Source organism: Ambystoma mexicanum, chromosome 5q (genome assembly GCF_040938575.1).
Source record: "Ambystoma mexicanum isolate Mex_15411 chromosome 5q, UKY_AmexF1_1, whole genome shotgun sequence".
NCBI lineage: Eukaryota > Metazoa > Chordata > Amphibia > Caudata > Ambystomatidae > Ambystoma > Ambystoma mexicanum.
The window spans coordinates 669,381,509-669,403,533 of NC_090933.1; the positions used below are offsets into that span (position 1 = coordinate 669,381,509).

General features: G+C 47.8%; 1 protein-coding gene across 2 annotated transcripts in view; it reads right to left on the reverse strand.

Annotated features, from left to right (window-relative positions):
* Positions 1–22,025, reverse strand: part of PDE7A (phosphodiesterase 7A) — a 1,871,135-nt gene that overhangs the window by 737,228 nt on the left and 1,111,882 nt on the right. For both annotated transcript variants that reach the window (XM_069621123.1, XM_069621122.1), the window contains one exon: positions 11,702–11,802. In XM_069621123.1, coding sequence (XP_069477224.1) covers positions 11,702–11,802 — 101 coding nt within the window. The remainder of the gene's footprint in view (positions 1–11,701; positions 11,803–22,025) is intronic.

Genomic DNA, 22,025 nt, shown 5'->3' on the forward strand with positions numbered 1-22,025 from the left:
GAATTTCAAGTTATAATGCATGTCTGATGATAACTGTCAGACAGTTTGGATAACTCTAATACAGCACCTTACTGTTTTAGGAACAGGGATTATCCCAACAATGAACGGCTAAACACCAATATACATTCCAAATTCCAAGATATGTATTTGGCTGATAATGGGGTAAATTCTACCCTATCTCCATGTTTACATGAGGAACACACACTACAGTATTTAAACTATAGCACTTTCAATGACTGGAGATGGACGTATTTTGTGTACATTATTTACATATTTTAGGGAATCTGGAATCAAGATGTTGAAGTAATAATTTCTATGTCTTGAATTTAATGGTAATTTTACTATCATGTACTTGAAGCTGTAAATTGTGAGTCGTGGTGGTGGTAATACACAATGTTGCAGTGTTTAAATAGTTGCAAACAGAGGCAGTGATATGACACACACTAAAAATCTTTTTTATGTTTGTATTTTTTCTTCATGATCCCTCAAAATCCCTACCTTTATCCATCCCCCGTTTTCTGTGACTATTTATCGAAAAACTATTTTGCGGTTTTTCAAAAATGTTGCTTTGATTATGTGGTTTAACTTGTTTATTTGAATGTGTTTGATGCTGTACATAGTTAATGTCGAGGTGTGAAAAAGGCCAAGGTCCGAAACACTTGTAATCCAAGGACGCACAATTAAAGATTTTTCACCTGACGCAAATGTGTGTTGACAATTCTTCACAGTATTAATATATAGGAGAGTAGTGTGTCTACTCCAAGCCCGCAGGCAATGCAACAGGTCACTCAATTATGGACTCATTCACTCAACCACCTAATTGACTTTCAAGTCGCAGAGAGATCCCCTTGATCTAAAACCACACCAGTTGAAGCAAACATGTTTGATATAGACCCCAGTGCTTCTCTGTAGAGACTTTTGTCCATTTAAAAATAAAATCTTTATTTTCTTTGGAAAAAGAGGTACAGTTGTATCATCATACAATATACACTCTTGTTTAACAAACCATTACACACATTGTGTCTTCAGGATAAACTGAATCAGTTATCTGCACCTCCATTTCCTATGTTTTCCTTTGTATATTAACTGCATGACTAATAATATCCTCCCCAGGACATTGGGGCATCAGCCAAACACCACTTTAGGTCCTGAATCGCCACGTGCAGTGGGTCAATCTTCCGGTCACCGCTTCACAGGATGAGGGCCGAGTTGACCAGGACTGCGATGAACAGCCCCGCTCTATTAGAGTTTTTCATGACCGTGTACTGGATATGATGGCTTTAATTGATATTTCAGGAAATTCCCTGAGTAAGATGGAAGATGTTCCATCTTACTCAGGGGATTTCATGTATCCATATGTTCAGTCCCCCGCTTGCTCTTCAAGTAATCTCCATGTCGGTGGGGGGGGGGGGGTTCGTTTGCCTCGCCTTCGGGTGGAGGCTTCCGGGGCCGGCTCTCTCAATGTGGCTTCATTAAGCAAAGTCCAGCAAATCCCTTGCTGCTTCTTCTTTGACAATGGAACAATGTTAACCCTCATATTCAAATATCAGTCAGAAAAGGAAGGCACATCTGTACCTTGGCTCCTTCACTCTAAGCCATGCTATGACAGATCTGAGGCTTCTCCGTTTTGCCAGTGTCACCTGAGCAAGGTCTTGAACAGGAGGAGCGGGGACCCTCGAAATGTGATCTTTTTAAGATTACTTGTTGCCAACAGTATTTCCATTTTAGTTTTGAAGAGGTGTACCCTAGTCAGCACGCCTGGAAGCAGGCTTTCATCTTTCTGGAAGGGGGAGTATACCTTATCCGTTTAGTCGAAAGGGGACCTCTGCTGTATCCGGGAGATGCAGGACTTGACTGAAGAGGTCTTGTAATATCTCTTTCCAGGTCCGCCTGTCGGTATGTCTCTTATTCTAATGTTGTTCCTGCTCTGTTTTCAAGATCCGCCTACTTCGTAAGCATGCTCTCAACGTGCTCATCCAGCTGTAGGAACATGTCCCCAATCTCCCCTTGTACAAAGCACTGTTTGCAACATTTACCTTCCAGGTCTTCTATGCATTTCTCAGATACACTTATGTGAGTATGACGTTCTGCAACAGTTTTAGTCAGTTCAGATGTGCTGGTCTGAAGCTCCATCATAAAGGACACACGTTTTGTATGTCCATCTTGGTGGATGGTGCAGAGCAGTCCTCCATGGTGTCTTTTGGCGCATAGACCTTGTTTCTTCCCCCCTTCCATCATAAGGGTCTTGATGTCTAGTCTGCCCACTCTTCTTCTTGCCTGGGGTTTTGGAAATGATCCCACTGAGGGCACACCGCACAGACGGCCCCCTCCTGCAGTCTGAGTTTTGAGTTGTGCCTGTGTCAGTGCCGTCGTATCAGTCTTTCTACACGTGACTTCTTCACTGCTGTTATACAGCAGGAGTGCACTGATGATTGTGCCTTGCCACTCAGCCCTTACTTGTGCTGGCGACTTCCACTATTCCCGAGGCTTTACTTAATTCGCTCTGCATGAGGCACAGCAACAGGGCCGCCATCTGTCTGCCACAGAGTGTTCCAGTGTCCCCAACATCGGTAATCAACTGGGGGGAGGTCGGTCCGCTCAGATTTCTTCAACCCCAAGCCGTGCGTGTCACCTATGAGGCACTGCAAGCCGCTCATCACTTCCCCCACTCCCTGTGTCTGCCACAATCCCGGGGAGCAGCTCGGAATCCTGTACTGAGCCCTGTAGAAGGCTTCCTGGCCACTTGGATAACGCGCATATTGTCCTCAGATAGACTGAACTGTGCTAAAGATCTGAACTCGGGCACCAGGCCGCCAAGGTGAACGATTGTGGGGAGGGGTGCCACATATGATGATTGTTCTGGTGAAGAAGTTTGGGACTATGCGGCAATCCGATCAGGGGAAGTACCGACAGATGCTGTAGTTCCAAAAACCAGAACCTGGCTGGCCACCACAGAGCCACGAACAGGATAGTGCAGTACGATGTGCTCCTGAGCTTCCAGAGCGACCGGTGAATCAGAGACAATGGAGGAAAAGCATAAGCAATCCTATTGTCCCATGGTATCTCGAGGGCGTCCCCCAAGAAAGATGCTCCGAGCCCGTTCCTGGATGCATAAAGAGGTAATTTCTTGTTCGAAGAAGTTGCAAAGGGGTCCACCTCTGGGGTGCCTCATTGGCGGAAAATGTTGTAGAGGACTTTGCTGTTCATTTCCCACATTGATGTGACCCACGATGTGCACCACTTGGAGCCAAACTTTGTTCTGGATGGCCCAGTCCCAAATCTGTACAGCCAAATCCACAAGAAGAGGAGACTTGGTGCCGGCCTGCTTGCTGATGTAAAACATTGCCACAGAATTGTCCGTGCGGACACAGACTATGCTGTTGCTGATAGACTGTTGAAAAGTTTTGAGCGCCAAGACCACCGCCAGGCGTTCCAGGTAATTGATATGGAACTGCCTCTCTTGAGGCGTCCTCACATCGAACACCTGGAGGTGATGTAGCGTCGCTCCCTGTCCCAGAAGGGAGGAGTCTATAGTGACTGTTACTTGTGGGTAGGGCTCCTGAAAGGAGGTCCCCACTGAAAGGTTGTTGACGGAAGACCACCATTGTAGATCCGCCATCATGCAGGATGGAAATGAAATCATTTTACAATCTGGGTCCGAAGCGTGGGACCAGCAGCTCCAAAGAGCTATCTGAGTGTGCCTCATCTTCAGGTGTGCAAGAGGCAGAGCAAACACACAAGAAGCTATGAGACCTGGAAGTCTCTGGAACCACCAAGCTGTCATGTGAGAAGACTGGAGGAAGATTTGGCACGTGGTCGACAGGTCTGCAATCCTGTCCATTATTAAGAATACACTGGTACTGACAGTGTACCAACGGAAACCCAGAAAGATCAGGCCCTCAGTGACCGTCATGGATGATATTTGCCGACAGCCCAAGATGGGACAGGAGCTGAAGGAGTGACTGGCGATTGGTCGTAGCCGTCTGTGGACAAGGACTGCGCAGGAGCCAATCGTCCAAGTATGGATATACATGAACCCCTCGCAGTCTGAGGAATGCTGCGATAACCGACATCTTTGTAAAGACATGCAGTGCCGAGCTGAGACCAAAAGGGAGTACTCTAAACTGGAAGTGTTCCACTCACACAGAGAAACACAGATATTTCCGATGTGGGCTCCAAATCAGAATGTGCATGTATGCATCCTGGAGGTCCAACACACTGAGCCAGTCGCCCTTCCGAAGAGAGTACTTTATTTGGCAGGGCGTGATCATCATGAATTTCTCTTGGGGAAGAGATAGATTGAACTAGTAAAGATCGAGGATAGTGCCCAGGCCAGCCTGGTTGGGTTTGGGCACTGTGAACAGACTCGAGTAGAAGCCCTCCCCTTCCTCTCTGAGGGGAACAGGTTCCACCGCTCTGAGGTCTATACGTTTTTGTACCTCGGCTCTGAGAGAAGGCAACCCAGTCTGCTGGAAGGGAGGGTTGGAGGGTGGTGTAGGGGGGAGGGGCAAGCAGAAGCCCGCCCGAGCGATGGACAAAACCCAGTGGTGCGTGACTGCCCTCTTCGCCCCCTCGACAGAACCAGTACCACCACGCTGAGCGCGGGACGGTTGAGGAATGTACCTCACCGACAGCACACTCAAAGAGGAACCCTCGACTCTTTCGGTACTGGAATTATCCCCAAGAAGAGGAACCTCGGGAATTAACCCAGGACTTATAGCTCCCTGAAAAGGGGCCTTGATACGTGACTGTGTGTGGAAAGCTCCAGAAATTGACACCTCAGGGCGAACCCTGGTATCCAGAGCCACAGAAGAACTAACCTGAACTTTAGTACCCAAAGAGGGAACCTCGGAACAATGTCCGGTTTTGTCAGGTGCACTATGGGAACCCTCGGAACCACCCCTGGTGTGCCTATTAGGCCCCTTGTGGGACACCTCAGGGATGCCGCTGCTAACAGAGCTACTCTCGCTCCTCCCGCTCCTGGAAGACCCCGGGAAGGAGCCCCTGGCCGGGGCGCCCTAAAAAGTAAAGAACTTACCAGGCGTTTCTTCTTCTCGTCAATGAAGAGCTGCAAATGTGGTGGAGGAACGCGTTGAAACACCTCCTCCCACCGAAGAAGACAACGCTGGAGTGCCCGGATGGAGAGGGAGTCACAGTAAAAACAGAAGTCCCAGTGATGTTCTGGGCCTAATAACTCCAGGCAAAAAGAATGGGGATCCGCCCTCGTGAAGCGAAGTTCGCAGGAAGAACAGGACATGAATCCCAGACGCTCCAGCATAGACGGAGGAATAGATGACCTTGGAACCAGAGCAGGTGGAAGGACAAAAGGGAAGAAAAAATTCCTGGTGATGCTAGTGCGTCCATCCCCGACCGCGCAGAAAAAATGACTAAAGGGTGATGCGCAGGGTGGACCTCAGGAGGGCAGGGATATGCCACGTGAGGTGGCCCCGCATACAAAAGAAGGACAAAAATCTAATAATGTTGATGCTTCTTTACAAAAGTGCCCCGGTCCCGTCCTGAAGGACGGAATGTCCCACAATTATGAAGAAAGGGGATGGGACGTAGGAGTAAAAGAAATAAGCAGTGTAAGTTAGTGTTCTTGAAGAAAGGCATTTTTCCAAGCCACAACATCAAATTAGTTACCCCCCCTGTGACTGCCGTTTGCTAGCATTCAAATCCGTCACACATGATTTGAATAACTCAGTCAGGCTGGAAATCCTCATTACACACACATATATATGTATTTTGAAAAGCAAGGAGTGAATAATCCTTAATAGCACCCGTGGCGCGTGCGGCAGTCAATCAGGTTGCTCCAAACCTAGGATGAATCTATAGCTCTATTCAGCCGCCCGTCACCCAGCGCTGCTATTTTCCTTTCTCCCCTGCCTCCCGCCCCCAAATTTAGGCCCTGAACACCCCTAAATCCCCTTACGCGAGAAGGCCTCTTCCTCCTTGAATGCACTGTCCGCTTGGCTTCCTGTTCAAGCCATAGAAATGGAAGAGGGGCTCCGAGCTGAGTCTGCCTTCCACTTCCATGGCAATCTTGACTCTCCCCGGCCGCTGCTGAGAACGAAGCAGCATGGCGATTTTTTTTTCCCATTGCTATTAGCACCTCAGCCTACAATGGACTGCAGGCCTAAACTTGGATCCCAGGCAGTTACCGTTCAAGGCTCTTGTGGATCAGTTGAAGCGCAAGTGCTTCACTGACATATCTCTGTGGCTGCCCACTGTGTGCCTTTAGTGTGGAAATCAAAAGCTCTTCCAGCGTGGCCACCGTGGAAGCAGCTTTGGATTGCAAGAGGACTATGGGAATAAACAAAGAATGGTTCTCTGTGCAGGCCTCTAGATTGTGTTATTCAACTGCAAGATGCTACATATAACCTGAATGTGAATGCGGTTAACACAAAAACACCTGCTCTGTTAATAAATGCTTTCACTCTACTGTGCTATCAAAGAGGAATCATCCTGCTGCTGTGCTTTGTATGCTGCTCCAGTCACATACATTCAAGGACTCATGAGAGTTACAATGTATTGTCTCACATTTACAAAACAGTTGTGTTTATTGGTGTGGACCCTACCTTGCAGAGGCACACCAGAGATTAATAACTTGTAGATCCTTCACTAATTGGAGCGATCGACTGTGGCTACGGAAAACCAGATTTCTAGTGCCACTTGCACTATGTTTTTTATCAAAGGATCCCTCTCCTATGCGCCAACATAATTGATACAATTTAACAATATTTTAAGTCGAACATCAAAGATAAGGACTATTTGGAATGATGCCTAAACAGTGTTCTGGGGGAATCAGGTCTCCAAATAAGGGCCGTACCAGGTCTTTTTATGCATTAAAATCTTTTAAATACGACACCTTTTATCTTTAAATGCATTTAATTTACGCACAACTTGACAGCATAGGTCAGTGCAAAGGGCAGGTTACTTGACAGAAACCAGAACACCTCTTGGAGCGGTCTGAATACAGACATTTATTCTCTGCTCAGTGTGCACAGAGGCAGAAAGAACGAATCACAATGCAAGAAACAATGGTTTCTTTCTGTTTAACTTCTGCTGTGTTTTGTGTCTGTATATGTTCATGGAGAGGAGCATGCATGCATATTTATTTGTCTAGCTTTTTAGGATATTAGTAATAAGATGGAAAACTTAGTTACAATTGGGAAGGGAAAGTATCCTTTATAAGAAATAAATTATGCTTTTTTCAGTGAATGCATGTTTGCATTGCGCAAACATATTTTTCAGAGTTGGAGTGTAGTGTGCATCCGTGGTCACTGTCTCCTTGTGGCCGGGGATCTGGAAGTCCATGCCCGCCGTCAGATGCGCGCGGGTGCCCCACCACCGGATCGCTCGTCGGAAACTCTCGTCGAGTGTGATCCTCTCCTCGAAGCTGCCCGTCGTCTGGATCAAGTGCGCGTCCAGGAACTCCTGCAACGGGCGCATCCGGAGCCTGCACAGGCGGATGAGATAAATGCAAGAAGACATCATTCCGAGGAGGGACTTGATGGACCTCACCCTGGCTGCGTCCGCAACCAGCATCCGCTGCACCTTGCCCAAGATGACCCTCGTCCTTTCCTCCGACGGAGAGGCCAGAAGCGACACTGTGTCGAGCTTCGCTCCCAGAAACAGTGCGTCTTGCGCAGGCACCAGGTGGGACTTGGCGTAGTTTATGGAGAATCCCAGGTCCGTGAGTAGTTGGACGGTCCACGGCGAGCTCCTTCGTCTTTGCTCGGATGAGCCAGTCGTCCAGGTAGGGGTAGAGGTGGATCCCCTCTCGGCGCAGCTGCACCGCCACTGGTGCGAGGCACTTGTTGAACACCCTGGGTGCCGACCTCAATCCGAAGGGAAGGGCTCTGAACTGGTAGTGACGCCCTTGGACCACGAACCTGAGAAACTTTCGGTGTCCCTTTAGGATGGGAATATGGTAGTAGGCATCCTCCAAATCCAACGAAGACAGGAAATCGCCCTCCTCCAGTTGACCCAGGACGTGTTGGAGGGTGACCATCCGGAACTTCTGTGCCTTGATGAATTTGTTCAGTCGTCGTAGGTCCAGGATGGGATGCCATCCTCCCGTCTTCTTCTTCACGAGGAAGTATCTTGAGTAAACTCCGGAGCCCCGAAGCCTCTTTGGGACGAGCTCGATGGCGCCCTTCTTGAGCATCGCCTTGAGGGACGTGATGTTCTTTCCTGGTCACAAGGGGGACGCGCGGACACCTCTTTAGAAACTCAAGCACGTGACCCTGAGCTAGGGCGTCCAGCACCCACCGGTCAGTGGAGATGGACTCCCACACGCTGACGAAGCTCGCTTCGACGAGGCTTTGCCGCCTTGTCCTCCTTGGCGACGACGGCGGGGTCCGCCTGACTTGCCTCGTCCCCTGTAAGCTTCCTGTGACGACAAACGGGCCGCTTGACGGTAGGTGGAAAATCCGCCGCTGGAACCTTTGGAGGCACCGTGTTTGCCTCCGCCGCTCCGAAAGGGCGGCCGCCGTTGCTGGAGAACCCCAAGAGCCTGGGCCGTCTCGTGTCCGCCTTGATGGCTTGAAGGGAATCGTCCACTGTTTTCCCAAACAGGTTGTTTCCGTCGAACGGCATGTCCAAGACTCTGGTCTGCACGTCCTGACGAAAGTCAGCAGCCTCGAGCCATCCACGCCGCCAATGCACACGCCGTTGCCCAACTGGCGAAATCCAGTGTCAGCGATGTCCGTCGCAATCGTAATGGCGTGGTCCGACGCCACCTCTCCTTCCTGCAAGATCTCTACAGCTTCCGCCCTCTTGTCGTCTGGTAGGAAGTCCAGCAGGGGGGCCAGTTTGTACCACAAATCCCTGTCGTAGCGGGCTACGATAGCCAAGGCGTTGGCCGCCTTAATCGTCGTCACTGCTGACGAGATGACTCTGCGTCCCATCGTGTCTAATTTCTTTCCCTTGCCGTCCGGCAGGGAGGTTGACGTAGAGGCCGCGCCCCCCCGCTTTCTTCCTGGCCGCCGCGGAGACGACCGAGTCCAGGGTCGGCTGTGCCCGAAGGCACAAGGGGCCGCGTCCGGGACCCAGTACTTCTTCTCGTACGGATCCCTTCTAGCCGGCGTCGTGGATGGGTTCTTGAGGAGGGCGAGGCCCTCATCCAAAATATCATCTAGTAGAGGTACAGCGAGGACCGTCTTCCTCTTGGTCTCGCGCCGTTGATAAAGGAAACCTTCCTTCTTCTCTTCCGGGCAGAGCTGGAAAAGCTTGGATGCCCTGGCGATCATGGAGTGAAACGATCCAATCTCGTCGGACGGGGAAGCCTGAGTGGGAGGTGACGACGGGAGATCCTCGTCGTAAACCTCGTCGTCTGTACCCGTCGCGGCCGTGTCAGTCCCCGTATCATCCCCACATGTCGTGGACGGGGAGGAGGGCTGAGCAGGGTGCGATGGCTGAAAAGGAGGTGGAGGATGAATCCTTCTTCTCTTAGGGGGAGGGCTCCCAGAAGGGCCTGGCTCCGGATCCCCCGTCGGGAGCGGTTCCTCTGTTGGTGGCAACGGCAGTCTCGTCCTTATCTCCGAGGATAAGGACTGTATAGCCAACAAAATGGCCGCCGAGTTGTCTTGCGGCACTGGTTGAGGGAGTTCCGACGGGCGATCAGGAGCCCCGTCGGCACCCTCGACGCCCTCGTCGTCTTCCACGTCGGGGTCCCTCCCGACAGGAAGGCCTTCTTCCACGCCAGAGCCGTGGCCTAAGACTTCGATCAGCTCCTCCTCAGAGGTTGAGGCCGAGTCCACGACGACCTCCTGCCCCCCCTTTTTCTTCTCTGTCGGAGGTTTCACAGGGGTCCTGTCGATGGGCATGAAAGAGGACTCCCTCCGCGGTGGCAGGGAGATTCTGGGCCCCGGGGTCGCCACCACTGGTGTAGCCTCCACAGGCTGAGCCAGGGCCGCCGCGACTGCCTGATAGAGGCCTTGGCCGGATGGATCAAGGCTTTCACCACCTTAGGTGCGCTCACCGCCTTCTTCTTGGGGGAGGGTCACCACCTCGCTCCCCCTCCGATGGGGCCTTAGGGCACGACCGGGGTCTCTCCAGGAGTTTTGCCGGGTGCTCGGCCTTCCTCTTACCCGAGCCAGAGCATTGGCTCGTGGTTGATGCCGCCGGGGAGGATGCGCCCTGCCTGGCGCTCGTAGAGCCCGACCGTTTGGCGCTCCCGGTGCCAGCGGACTCGCGGTGCTTGGCCTTCTGTCGGTACTCATATAATTTGCTGTTCTAATGTCGAATGTCTTCTTTTTATGGTTTACTAAATTCCTACTGTGTGGCCATTTTCTGTTTCCAGAAGCAGAGTTAGCATACATGTTTGGGGCTAGTCATTATCAAAGCATTATTAGTTTTATCTGTTAGGTGTTTGCACTACAAATGCAGTTAACTGCTCCTATTCTGTGTGGGGGTTGCTCCCAATGCTGTGGTTATGCTGTACCTAGTCTATATGTGAGGGGAACTTGGATAGCTGAGGCCCATGCTCTGTTCTTGTGATGCGAAATTGGACGGCTGATTCCCTTCATTTAGCTGGGGGGTGCTTGCACTGCTCCATCGCATGCAGTTCCTTCTCTATGCGAGAGGAACTTCTACTGCCGTGACCCATGACTTACCTGTTATATGTGTGGTAATCTTGCACTGTTGAGGCCCATAATGTACCTGTTTTATGTGAGGAATGTGAAGAAAGCATGATGTACTGAGGGCTATGGCATACTTTTGCCATATTAGGGGGGGGGGGTGAGTGTGCACTCCTGGAACCTATATCACACCTGTTCTATGTGAGGGGAGCTTTTACTGCAGCAACCCGCTTGTTATCTGTTCTATTTGTGGAAATCTTCTATCCTTGCTTTACCCATTACTCATCTACTCCACCTGTTCTACATGATGAAAGCTTGGATTGCTGTTTCCTGATTCGCCTTTCGGTTTGCGCGAGGGAAGTCTGCATGACATGTTCTGGGTGAGCGAAGCAGTAAAAAGCTTATGCTGCTTTTGTGCCTATTTTTTTATGCAACGCTCAAGTGTTCGGGTTCATCGTTTCCATGTGCAAGAGGGTATGCTTGTGCTACTGCGCACTGTACTTTATCTGCTAATTGTGAGAAACCTACTTTTCGGTCACGAAGAGAACTGCAGCATGATAAGGATTTAAAATACAATTAACATTTTACAGTTAACTTTTTTCACGTGTTGGCTGGATGCAAAGGAGAAAACTCATTTTTACTCCTTTGAAATCACAATACTCCCACCTCAAAAACCTGCAGCACTGCTGGCAGCAGAGTAAAACTCCCCCTTCCACCCAACTCCGAAAAAATCAGGAGGAGTAGAAGGAGGAGAGTCTCTAACCTGGGTTCAGGAAATCTGCTGCCAAAGTTTTCACCTCCATGCCAGGTCAGGGGTGAAAGCACAGAGTGGCTTTCGCCTGAGCAACAGTCGCTGCGGCTCCCCATCCACCAAGATAACAGAGCAGCAGAAAACATGGGCACAGCGGAGCAAACATCGCCAATATGAGAGAACAGATCAGAAAATAATCAATTTCTATTGCAGTAGATGTAACAAGAGGAAAGATCACCATAAGAAAGTACACATTTTAAAGATTTATACAGCACCGTTACTAGACGTTTTCAACTCTAAAACATTCTTTGCAGCATAAACATATTTTACTTCGAAGTGGGCATATTTGAAAAGCTTTGCTTTTTACCTTGGGTTCATTTAAAAAACAGTACATGGCTTGAGTAACATCAGCAGCATGAACTCCATTGTGATATGGGTTTTGGCTATGATAATCCTCTTGAACAGAAACTAAACATAAAAGAAAAATGTTTTATTTATTATCTATGCAGATGAAGTACATGAATTGTTGAAAATACAACATTGTAAATATCTGCATCTTTACACAGGAGAAACATTGTAAGCAATTCCTTCGGCATCACCACATGCTTTTTCATCAAGCATGGTGTGTGCAGTATACATTCCAGAACCATGGAATGGAAACTTTCAGTATGATCAATCTATGGTGAAAACAAGTTACTCACTTGTTACAAATGATGTAGTCAGTCCTTATGGGCAGTCTCATACCCATCAATATCGAGGGCCTGGGAAAAATTCCCTGACACACAATTAATATTTTATTTGTTTAAGAAAGCACTCTAAAGGGCGAATCTGAGCTTGCTACAAGAATCAAACTACTTTGAGCCGAGCCAGGAGTTGCTTCTTCTTTTAACATTGTGCTGCTCTAGAGAGTCCCTGGGTGTCCCAATAATATTTCTTGGTGCCTGGGGAAACCTGCCAGCAACAAAGACACCCCAAAATATTAATTGCAGCATCTTCCAAATCATGTGTGAACCTGATACAGCAGAGGGGACGGCATATCTCGCCCGCACCCCACTGTGTTTGACTAGCACAGCAATGCCATTGCCCCAGGGTCTGAATCAGTTTAAGGAGGGTATGTGGAATAAGTATGGTAGAAGAATCTGCCCACTTTATATGCCGACGCGTTGCAGGTGGGCCTGACGGATGAAAGATGGTAGGTTTAAAAGTGGGGCAGTTTTAAAATAAGGATCTTCCCAAGATATTCTTAACCAGTTATTTCAGCTCATTCAAATTTATGTCACTTATGAGATTTAATCAAGTGAATGTTACTTGGGGAACACCAGAACAACACCTCACTCCACTTCCCGCTCCATGGCAAAGTAAAATTTAAAAAGCGGCATACGTACCAAGCCAGCACATTGTCAGATACGGGGGTTAGAGCAGAGGGTCCTGATGGTCTCTGTGGAGGCTCTTCATTACACAAGGTAATATTGAGCGACATCAGCATAGCAGCTACTGGCGAAAGGGTGGAAATACTGACAGCATGCTGGATTAATTGGGGCACAGCAAAGTCTACAAACAGAAAAGAAAGTCCCTTCACAAGTAGAGCGGGGAAGGAGTAGTTCGGGAATTTGTGGTCAAGGACGACAACAGAGGAGGGGCAAGAAGTGCCAGAGAGAACCTTGAGCAGCTGGGGTGAGGTTAGGGGAGAGACCAGATCTGAAGGAGCGGATCCAAAGGTGGGAAGAGGTACGAGTGTGAGGCATGGCAGAGGGGAGGGTTGACACAGCTGTCAGGGTGTGTGAAGAGCCAGGAATGAGACACGGACACAGAGGACTCATGGTTCTTGGTTATGAACTTTTATTGTAAAATGTCTCAATATCCCTAGTCAAGGAGGATTTCCCTACCTCAAAAAACGAAGGGGTCTGTCTTTTGTCAAGATGTCCAAGCAAAATGTGTCCTGTGTCTGGCCCTCACACACTAATTCTAAGGTGCAAAAGGTATTGACTCTACTTCTCCAAAGTGCACAAATGTTCCAATCCAACACAAAAGTATACATCCAACCAATAGGTTCCAAATTGACAATGTTCATAGTTCCAGGCAATGGCTCCCTTCGCCAAATTCCTTTTACTAATATGAAAAGTTCAAACAAATAATAGTCAAGTTCCTTAGAACCCATGAGGATCACTCCCTCCTGTTGGCGTGTTGACGGTTTTCGGGGGAAATAACTCCCTTCTCCAGGTTTCTCTTCACCTTCAATATAATTAAAAATCCTACGGGTATATAGCTTCCTAGGGATTCTGCTTTCACTGTATTACAACTTGGGTCCGGGTCCCAGACTCACAGGTCACCCGGCATATTCCCCTGCATTTCTATGCATCAGTTACCTTCACTTTGCATCTCCTGCTTTAATTTTATGGAGCGGCAAATGCTTTCAGGCAACCTGGTAACCCATCTGTTTCCTCTGGGCTTAACGGTTGCTTCTTGCGTTCCTTTGCTTTGATTACCTTCAACTTTCAGGCTCGATTAGTGTCCCGGTAGCCGCTGCATCTTCGCTGCGTCCTTTTCTGAAGTGCGTGGTTCCCGCTGCTTTGTATTCTTGGGCGGCAAACCGTCTGCACTCTAGTTTCTCTCTCTGCTGTTCAGACTTGCTTCTACACCGTTTTCCACAGTGTGCTTTCCCTCAGCGTGGTGCACGGCATCTGCACAGGTCGCTGCCTAGCCCAGTGTCTGTAGATCTCTCGACTTCTACATGTCCGTTGTAGCGGTTTTAAACTTCCAGCCATGATTACATAGTTTCCAAAGACTAGACGGTTGCATCTTTGTCATCTTTAATGCTCCATTGCTCTTTCTAGTCTGTTGTCACCAGGCTGCTCATTGTAGGACATTGAGGAAGTGGATATTGGACCTTATGGGGACTGATCATTATTGCTCCCTGCTTCTTCCTCATTCCAGTTATTGATATACTTTTCTGTGTGGGGTGTTGGGGAATACTTAAAAGTAGATCTAGTAAGAGAGGGAGAGTGTTACAATATGCCATTGGGGCATGAGGAATGGAGGAAAAATCCCTAAAAGGGAATGGAGGGCATGCAACTATCCCCAATGATGTCATGTCATCTCCCCGAGGATCGCTTCCCCCAGATGGTCCTCCCTCATATAGCCATCCCCAGGGTCAGGATCAAGTAGTGGCCACATAGGGAGAGGCTACCTCAGGGAAAAGAGTGTTGACATCATAGGATACATCACAGGTAGGGGTTAAAGACTACTGTGTCCTCCCTGCTGGACCAGAAACCTCACTCCCAAAGAAGCCCACCATCACTGGTAAGGAGTCAGAAGAGAGCGACTCCCCCAAGCACAAGAGACTGGACATTTGTACCCTACCCTTGAAACAGGCAATGACCACACTGTTCTGTGAAGGGAAGAACTGTAGCAGTGGATTTAGGACCTGCGCAAGAACTCTGAACATAGGCCAGCTACCTGCAGCTCTCCAGATGGTTTGGACTAGGACTTCAATGAGCCCTCACAATTAACTATGCTGGTAAGGAGTGAAGAGAGTTGTAGTCCAAAACATCTGGAGAGCCAAAGGTTGACAACCCCTGACCTAGGCAAATGTGTGTTGTGACAACTGGCTAAAGGAGCCTCCAGCCCAAGCTTCTTCACCCCAGAGAGTCCCAACTGCAGCCCTACTGCATTATTGTTTTGCTTTTACCCCTGGTCTTAAATCAAACCCCTAAAAAGTAGTTTTAACAACCATCATCCTATCAGTTAAGAAACACTAAGAAAATGGGGGATAATTTAAAGAATGCTTGTGTGACTGAGTGGAAAGATTCCTCTGCTCCAATCCTGTGTACGAGAGAAACATTTGGACATACCAGGCTTTATAAATTGCCAGAAAATGCTATTTCATCAAGACCATCCATCACTATTCTGGCATCAAAACAAACAAACAAAAATTGGGTGCGGCAATACCACCAAGGGGGTTTTCTAGCCATCTGTGGTTCAACACACCCAGATCATGGTTGATCTATCAGTTTCTGGGAATGTAGATATATTGGTGCAGCCCTTGCACTCTTACTCTAGCGTTCAAATCATACAGGGAGTATCTTCTATGAGAGATTGATCAAAGGTGAACTTGTAAGACACTCTCCCCCCCACACCTCCAGGCTTGCATTTTAAGACAAATTAAAAATGCATTGCTTGGCTGACTGTGAAGAGGTGCCGGCAGCGGACTTGGGAAAAGCTGCCAATTCGCAAACATCGGACAAACACGGCGAGCCTGACGGGAGCGGAGCCGCCCCAGCAGAACGCTACGGCGGGTTAGCTACCCACCTTACTGGAGTCGCCGACCCGGACTGGGAAGGGGGCGGGAACCTTGTCAGGAAGCAGTCCACGGCGGCCGCGGCCCGCGGCCGAGGAGGAGTAAGAACCCCAACATCAGGGACCACCCCTATGACCCCAAGTCCAGGCGCCGCATGGATGCCGCTGATGGAAACGCTTCAGGAACAGTCCCCATGCTGCAGGGGCAGGCGAAACTGACGGCAGGGAAACCCGGTCTTAAGGGAGGCGGGACCAAACCTTCCCAACCAATAACAGACGAGCTAGGCAAGACGTCTGCTCATTGGTGGGGTTTTGAAACCAGTGAAGTATATAAAAGCCCGCCTTTTCTAAACAATGCTGTCTGTTATATTCACAGGACACCGAGAAGGAGCACGCAGGCAACCCTGAGTGGTGGGTCTACCCAGATAACTCGAGTTAGAGGACCACAGCCTTATCCCAAGGGGAATTGGGGAAGGAAAAACCCCACGGTGAAGCAACCGCCAGAACTTTCAGTTTATTATTGGTTTACTACACCTTTCAGTTATTGACTCTTTCCTGATCAACCATACGGCAATAATAAAGATTATTGCAGCACTTGTCTTGTCTCCAGTCTCATTTCCACACTGACATATGAAGACTTTACAATTACATGTGTGTGACTACACCCTTTTCAGTCAGGCATAAATCATTTTCCAGGATAAACCCAATTTGTCAAGCTGGCTCTAACCATAACAGCATTTTCCTGTCCAAGTTCCTAGCTGGAGGAGCCTCGGATCATGCATCCATTACTTTCATGTAACTAGTGGAAAGTTCCTTGAGACAAATTTCTGAGTGGAAGAACAATACAGCATTGTTGAAGTATCCCTAGAACCAGCCGGAACTGCAGGATAGCCTCTGACAAATCAAGGGAATTCTCTTCAAAGGGGAGCCTCTTCATGTGAGGCTAGGGAGATGAGCCCACTTCGTAATACCCTACCTAGGGGTAGAGGCAAGTGGGACCCCGCCCTCCCCACCCCCTTTGGGGACTAGGACTCCAGTTCCTGTGAGGAACTCCCTGGAGATAGCCACTTTCTCGCCTACATGAGGTGTTCCACCACCACAAAGACATCCAACAACTGGGACAAACAAACACAGAATAGATGCCCGAATCTTACAAGCAAGAAGCATGACCCTTTAAATCTTAAGGTCCCATGCACTGGGACTAGAAGGTTAAATAATGGATGTCCGGCGCACAGAGAGGGAGAAGGCAGTCAGCACAAGTGGACAAGACTGTGCATATGTGACTGTCACTTGAAGCAGGAACACTTGAGATGGAGAGAGAGGCTGGGACGTCAGACCCAGGGCACAAACCGAGCATGTGAAACCCAGAGAGGGAAACCCAAGAGAGAGACACTAGAACGCCACACCCAAAGCACCAGCCGAGCTCGGAAAATGCTGAGACAAGAACCGGAGAGAGAGAGACGCTCGGATGCCAAAGCGCCAACAGAGTAAGTGAAAGCAGTGGGACAGGATCCCAAAATTAGGTGGTGGCGAGGCCACCCTGTGGTGGACAGTCGGTCCCTGTGACATCACAGAAACCGCAGAGCAGCAAAGGACACAAGGTGTCTGACACCTTGTCAATGGACAAGGAAATCACGAAGTGGAGAGAAAACCGAAGGAGAAGCCGAACACCGAAGTACAAGCTACAATGAACAGAAACCAGAGAAGCGATCACAACACAACAAGGCTCTCAGAAACGTTCCCCCACAGAACAGAGAGTAACGGTGGGGGGTCGAGGGGGTAACAAATATAACAGGTTGCCAAGAAATAAGCATCACGTTATGCAAATAACTCAGTAGGAATCACGGTATAAAAGTCTCCTTTAAGGAAATTACTTTAAACTATGGGGTGAAAAGAGGAAATAATGATATAAGAGAAAAGGATAACACCCAGAGAAACCAATTGTGGATAACAATACCCTAGGAAACAGGGAGAAAGCTAAACCAAGATAGACAAGAAGAGAAAATAAATGGGAATACTTGAATTTAGAGATATCAGTTAAGTGAAGTTAAACAAGAGATCACATACCAAAGTAATACACATCTTTATTGGCCAGGAGAAAACAGCTATTCTGACATAAGAAACAGAAAGGGGAACTCTGAGGATAAGGTAAAAATACAAGACACCCTTGAAGAGTTAGAGAGACTGATGCAAGATATCCAAAGAGACTGTGTGGGAAATTCGTACAACTGGAAGAACTCTATACACTGGTACAAGCAGTACCCTAAGGACAAGGGAGTCATTCTCCACTTAGAGTTAGTTTATATAGAGGTAGGGTCAGTTAGGGTAGTTTTGGACAGCTGACATTTATCTTTTGGACTTTCACAAAAGACTGACGAGCACATTAATAAATTGACCAGGGACCACCCATAGTCCTAGAGAAAGTTAGGCCTTCTATCTTCTTTTGGAAAAATAAAAATACATCAGTCAGTATTCTCATGACTCGCCACACCTCTGGGACTATTTTTATATCTTTGGGGAACAGATGACAGAGATTTTCTGGAATATGACTAATGCAGATGCATGGGGCTGGGTGGGAGCCATTAGAAAGGGACCTTTTGAAAAAAGAAAGAACAGAAGCAATAGCATCTCCAACAATTCTCTAGAAAACCACACCAGACACTAAGGCTGGTGTGGAAAAATAACCACAGACTATTCCAGTGGCTTGCTGAACGACTTTGAATGGCAAACTGAAAAGCCAGCATATACAGGACAAACAGCAATGCAACGACAAAACGAGACTCGGAGCAGCAACCCCCTCAAGCGGCAGAGCTTTATACGAGAAAGCACACATGCCTTTCAATTGAAAAAGAGGTTACAGACACATCATGGTATCATCGTTAAGCAACAATGTTTCAGGTGAATGAACAGTTTCCCAGCATACAAGCCTTAGGCGAAGGCTGTGTTCTCAGGCTCAGCAAAGCATAATCAGGATGGAAGGCAAATAGTGATACATTTTCTGGGTCTGCTGTGCAGGCTTCTACACAAGGTTGAGGGCAAGCAAGCCTGCTTACTATACGACTACTCCTGTTAGCTAAAGAATCCTTATCTAGGAAACCGTGCTCTAATACAAGCTTCTATATACCAAAATGGAAACACGTCAACAGTGGAAGCGAGCACCTCTAGTTACTAGGCGGTAAAGCCTTCAAAGTTAGGGAATGCACCCTCTCTCTCCTATGAGACCTTCTCACTACATTTGTGGGGGAACAAACATCAGATTCTGCAAAGTCATAACACTTTACTCCTTCTGTAGTCTGACAGTAAAACACCCGAGTGGTCTGGGGAACCTCAGAGCACTGGGCGCAGGCATGATAGTAGACACATTTGCAACTCATCACTAAACAGAATAAGCTGATGGGGCACCAAGAGGACTCAGAATGCTCAATACCCAGGAACTAAAGATCTATGGGGATTCAGGACTAATGAAGAGGCAACTTACTGTACTACGGATGTGTGAGAGAATGTCTGGGATATTGCTAGCATAATTGGGTACGAAAGCGTAGCACTCACTCTTCAGAATTGCGCAAACACGTCCTAGTGAGGCTAAGAGTGTGCCCAGCACCATACGGTTCTGAAGAACCATTGATCAGATGGCTATTTGTTCATGGGACAGTAGTGTCAGGGAGCATGCAGTGGCATTTACAATATCCTCAATCAGTCGTGACAATCGGGTCATGCAGTCCAAGTTCAACCTAACTCCCTGGGTTGGCAAACTCTTCCCAAGCTATTCTCTTTAGACAATGCTGTGTTGGGAGTGTGCGGGTAAGCTGGACAGCAAATAGGCCGTATCCCATGTAAATACTCCCTCTCCAATTCAAGGGCAACCAGGGATAAGCTTTGTCCTCAAAGATGAAATAGGTACCGGAATAAGTGGCCAACCTGGATTGGGTAAATCAGAAAGCTGGGTCCAATCATGCGGGATAGTATGCAGGGGCTTAACTATAATGTAAAGATGCAAACCACAGCGTCCCAAAGGGGGGCAAAATGTACAGGCTACAAAATCTACTTCAGCAAGGCCTTAGGCCTAGGTAATGATGCAGTGGGCACGTGGTTTGGTGATATCACAGGGTAATTAGAATACACATAGTTGTGCTACACATCAAGGAGCCGTTCGGTTGGGGACTGTGCTGAAAAACACACATGCAGAGTAGTTTTAGAGGGAACTTGGGTCAGTACACCTATATTAGGTAAAAGGGCAGGAAGGTGGGGCTTGGATTTTTTTATTCAGGTTGAACTGTATTAAGTAGCATTCTTAGTTGATGCAGGGAGCAACGGGACGGACATATTGGAGACAGTCCGTGTGGAAAGTTGCAGAGTATCATGGTTTAGCTAAAGACCACAGTATCCATTTAATTGAATTATATTTTCACTGCTCAGCAGAGAAACTCAGAGCGAAGGTCAGGATGGAAAGGGATGCCAAACAGAGTCCAATTAAATTGTTGCAAGGAAGTATTTTCTCATGGTCATGAAGTTGCTCTTAAACAGCAGATGCCTTCCCAGACGATAAACTAATGAATACACAGTTATTGTGCTGGACACTGCATGATGCACGAGAGAGCGCAGACCACAGCAATGCCAAAATATAGAACTAAGATGGGCGCAACAGCGCCTCCACTGACCACAAGGCATTTGGTTCGGAAATAAAACTGAGTGGTAGAACGAATAACTAGTAGGAACTCATTTCTAGCAGCAAGGGTGTGCACTGTTTTTTTTGCATGAACTACAAACTTGTCTCCAGAGTTGGCAACATGTACCGACATGGGAGGTGGGGAGTGAGCAGGTGTAGGGGGCAAGGTGCTAAGGGATCCAATTAGAGCTAGGGGATTGTGATTTTCCGGGGAAATCAACAATGTTTTGCCGTGGCGGATTTCCACTCATAAGGTCAATGGTCCTATTCGGAGCTGTCAGACGCCGTCTCCGACATAACTGCCCAACGAGCACCTAGCATTCTATGAACTTGCTCTACGAACGATGCCAACCAATCAAAGTGCTGAATTTTGCATTGACTATCGCATTAGTCAATGTTCAAGGGGCGGCATGTTTATTCAGCATGAGAAAGGAAACCATCAATTAAATTTGTCAATGTATATCATTCTTTAGGGGCCTGATTTCGAGCGACCAATCAACATGTCAGAATTATACTAATTGTTGCAATTCTCTGCTTTAAAAAAGGTGTAGCCCGGAAGTATACTATTGAGAAATAGTTTCCAGTTCAGTTCCACGAAGCGGTCTGTTTTTTTTTCACCCAGCTGTTTTTGTTTAATAAAATATTACTTGGAGGACGCCACCCCTGGGACCAACTGTCAGCAGTAACTGACTATACCAAGGAAAACATTTAATTTGCTTCCTGGTTTGGGAACTTTCTGGATCGCCATAATACAATACTGGGACAGGTGTCTTTCCTCAGCTGAAATCGCAGGCCCATATATTGTGGCATTAGGGGCTTTGTGCAGGTACAATAATAGGGACTATCACAGGGCGAATACCTTCTTCTGCGGTCGGAATATAGGATTCTGAGGCACACATGGAAGAGGTTTGCCTGGGTTCAGGGTGATCTTCACTGGCTCGGCATTGAGCACTGGCTTCATTTGTATGGGCAGGCTGCAATTTAGCTGCAACTCGGTCCAACACTTCCTGCTGCAGCGAGGAAGCGCTGGCTTAGGCAGCAGAGTTTGAATGGTGAATACCCTGTAGGAAAGCCAAAACCTCATTTACTCAGTGGGCAGAGATGTCAAGAAATATGCCATCAGGGGAGCAACTCATATTACTCAACAAATCGAACCCAAACAAATTAACAGGGCCTCAATAAGCATGCATGGTTATCTGAAGTAGGACCCAATGTGACCATAAATAGGAGAGACGAGCCTCTAGCAGACGGCGATCACGTGGGTCCAGAAGACATTCCCAACAGGGATTGATATAATCAGCCAAAGACAGGAAAACCTCAACCAAGATTGGCACAAGTCAGAAGATGGATTGCAGTCAGCTGCAACCATCTCAACAATAAAACAGGACCCCAGAAGAGTGGATTTATCACTCAACATTAAGAACCACGGAAGTCTGTTCATTCAAGAACTACAAGAAACAAAATAATTGAGAAATATACTATTGTGTGAACAAATGGAACTTACCTATATTATACCAAACAATGATTGAGGACAATTTATCTTATGAATTATATATGACAGACCAAACAATGTATTAAGTGCCTTGACAAATGACAAAACCCAAGAACGGGCGAAACAATAGCATGTGCCACCTAGCGGAGAAATGTTGGCACAAGTTTACTTATAAATGGCACAATTTCACTAATAATGTCACTATGAGCACAAGTTCACAAAAAACAATACTATGTG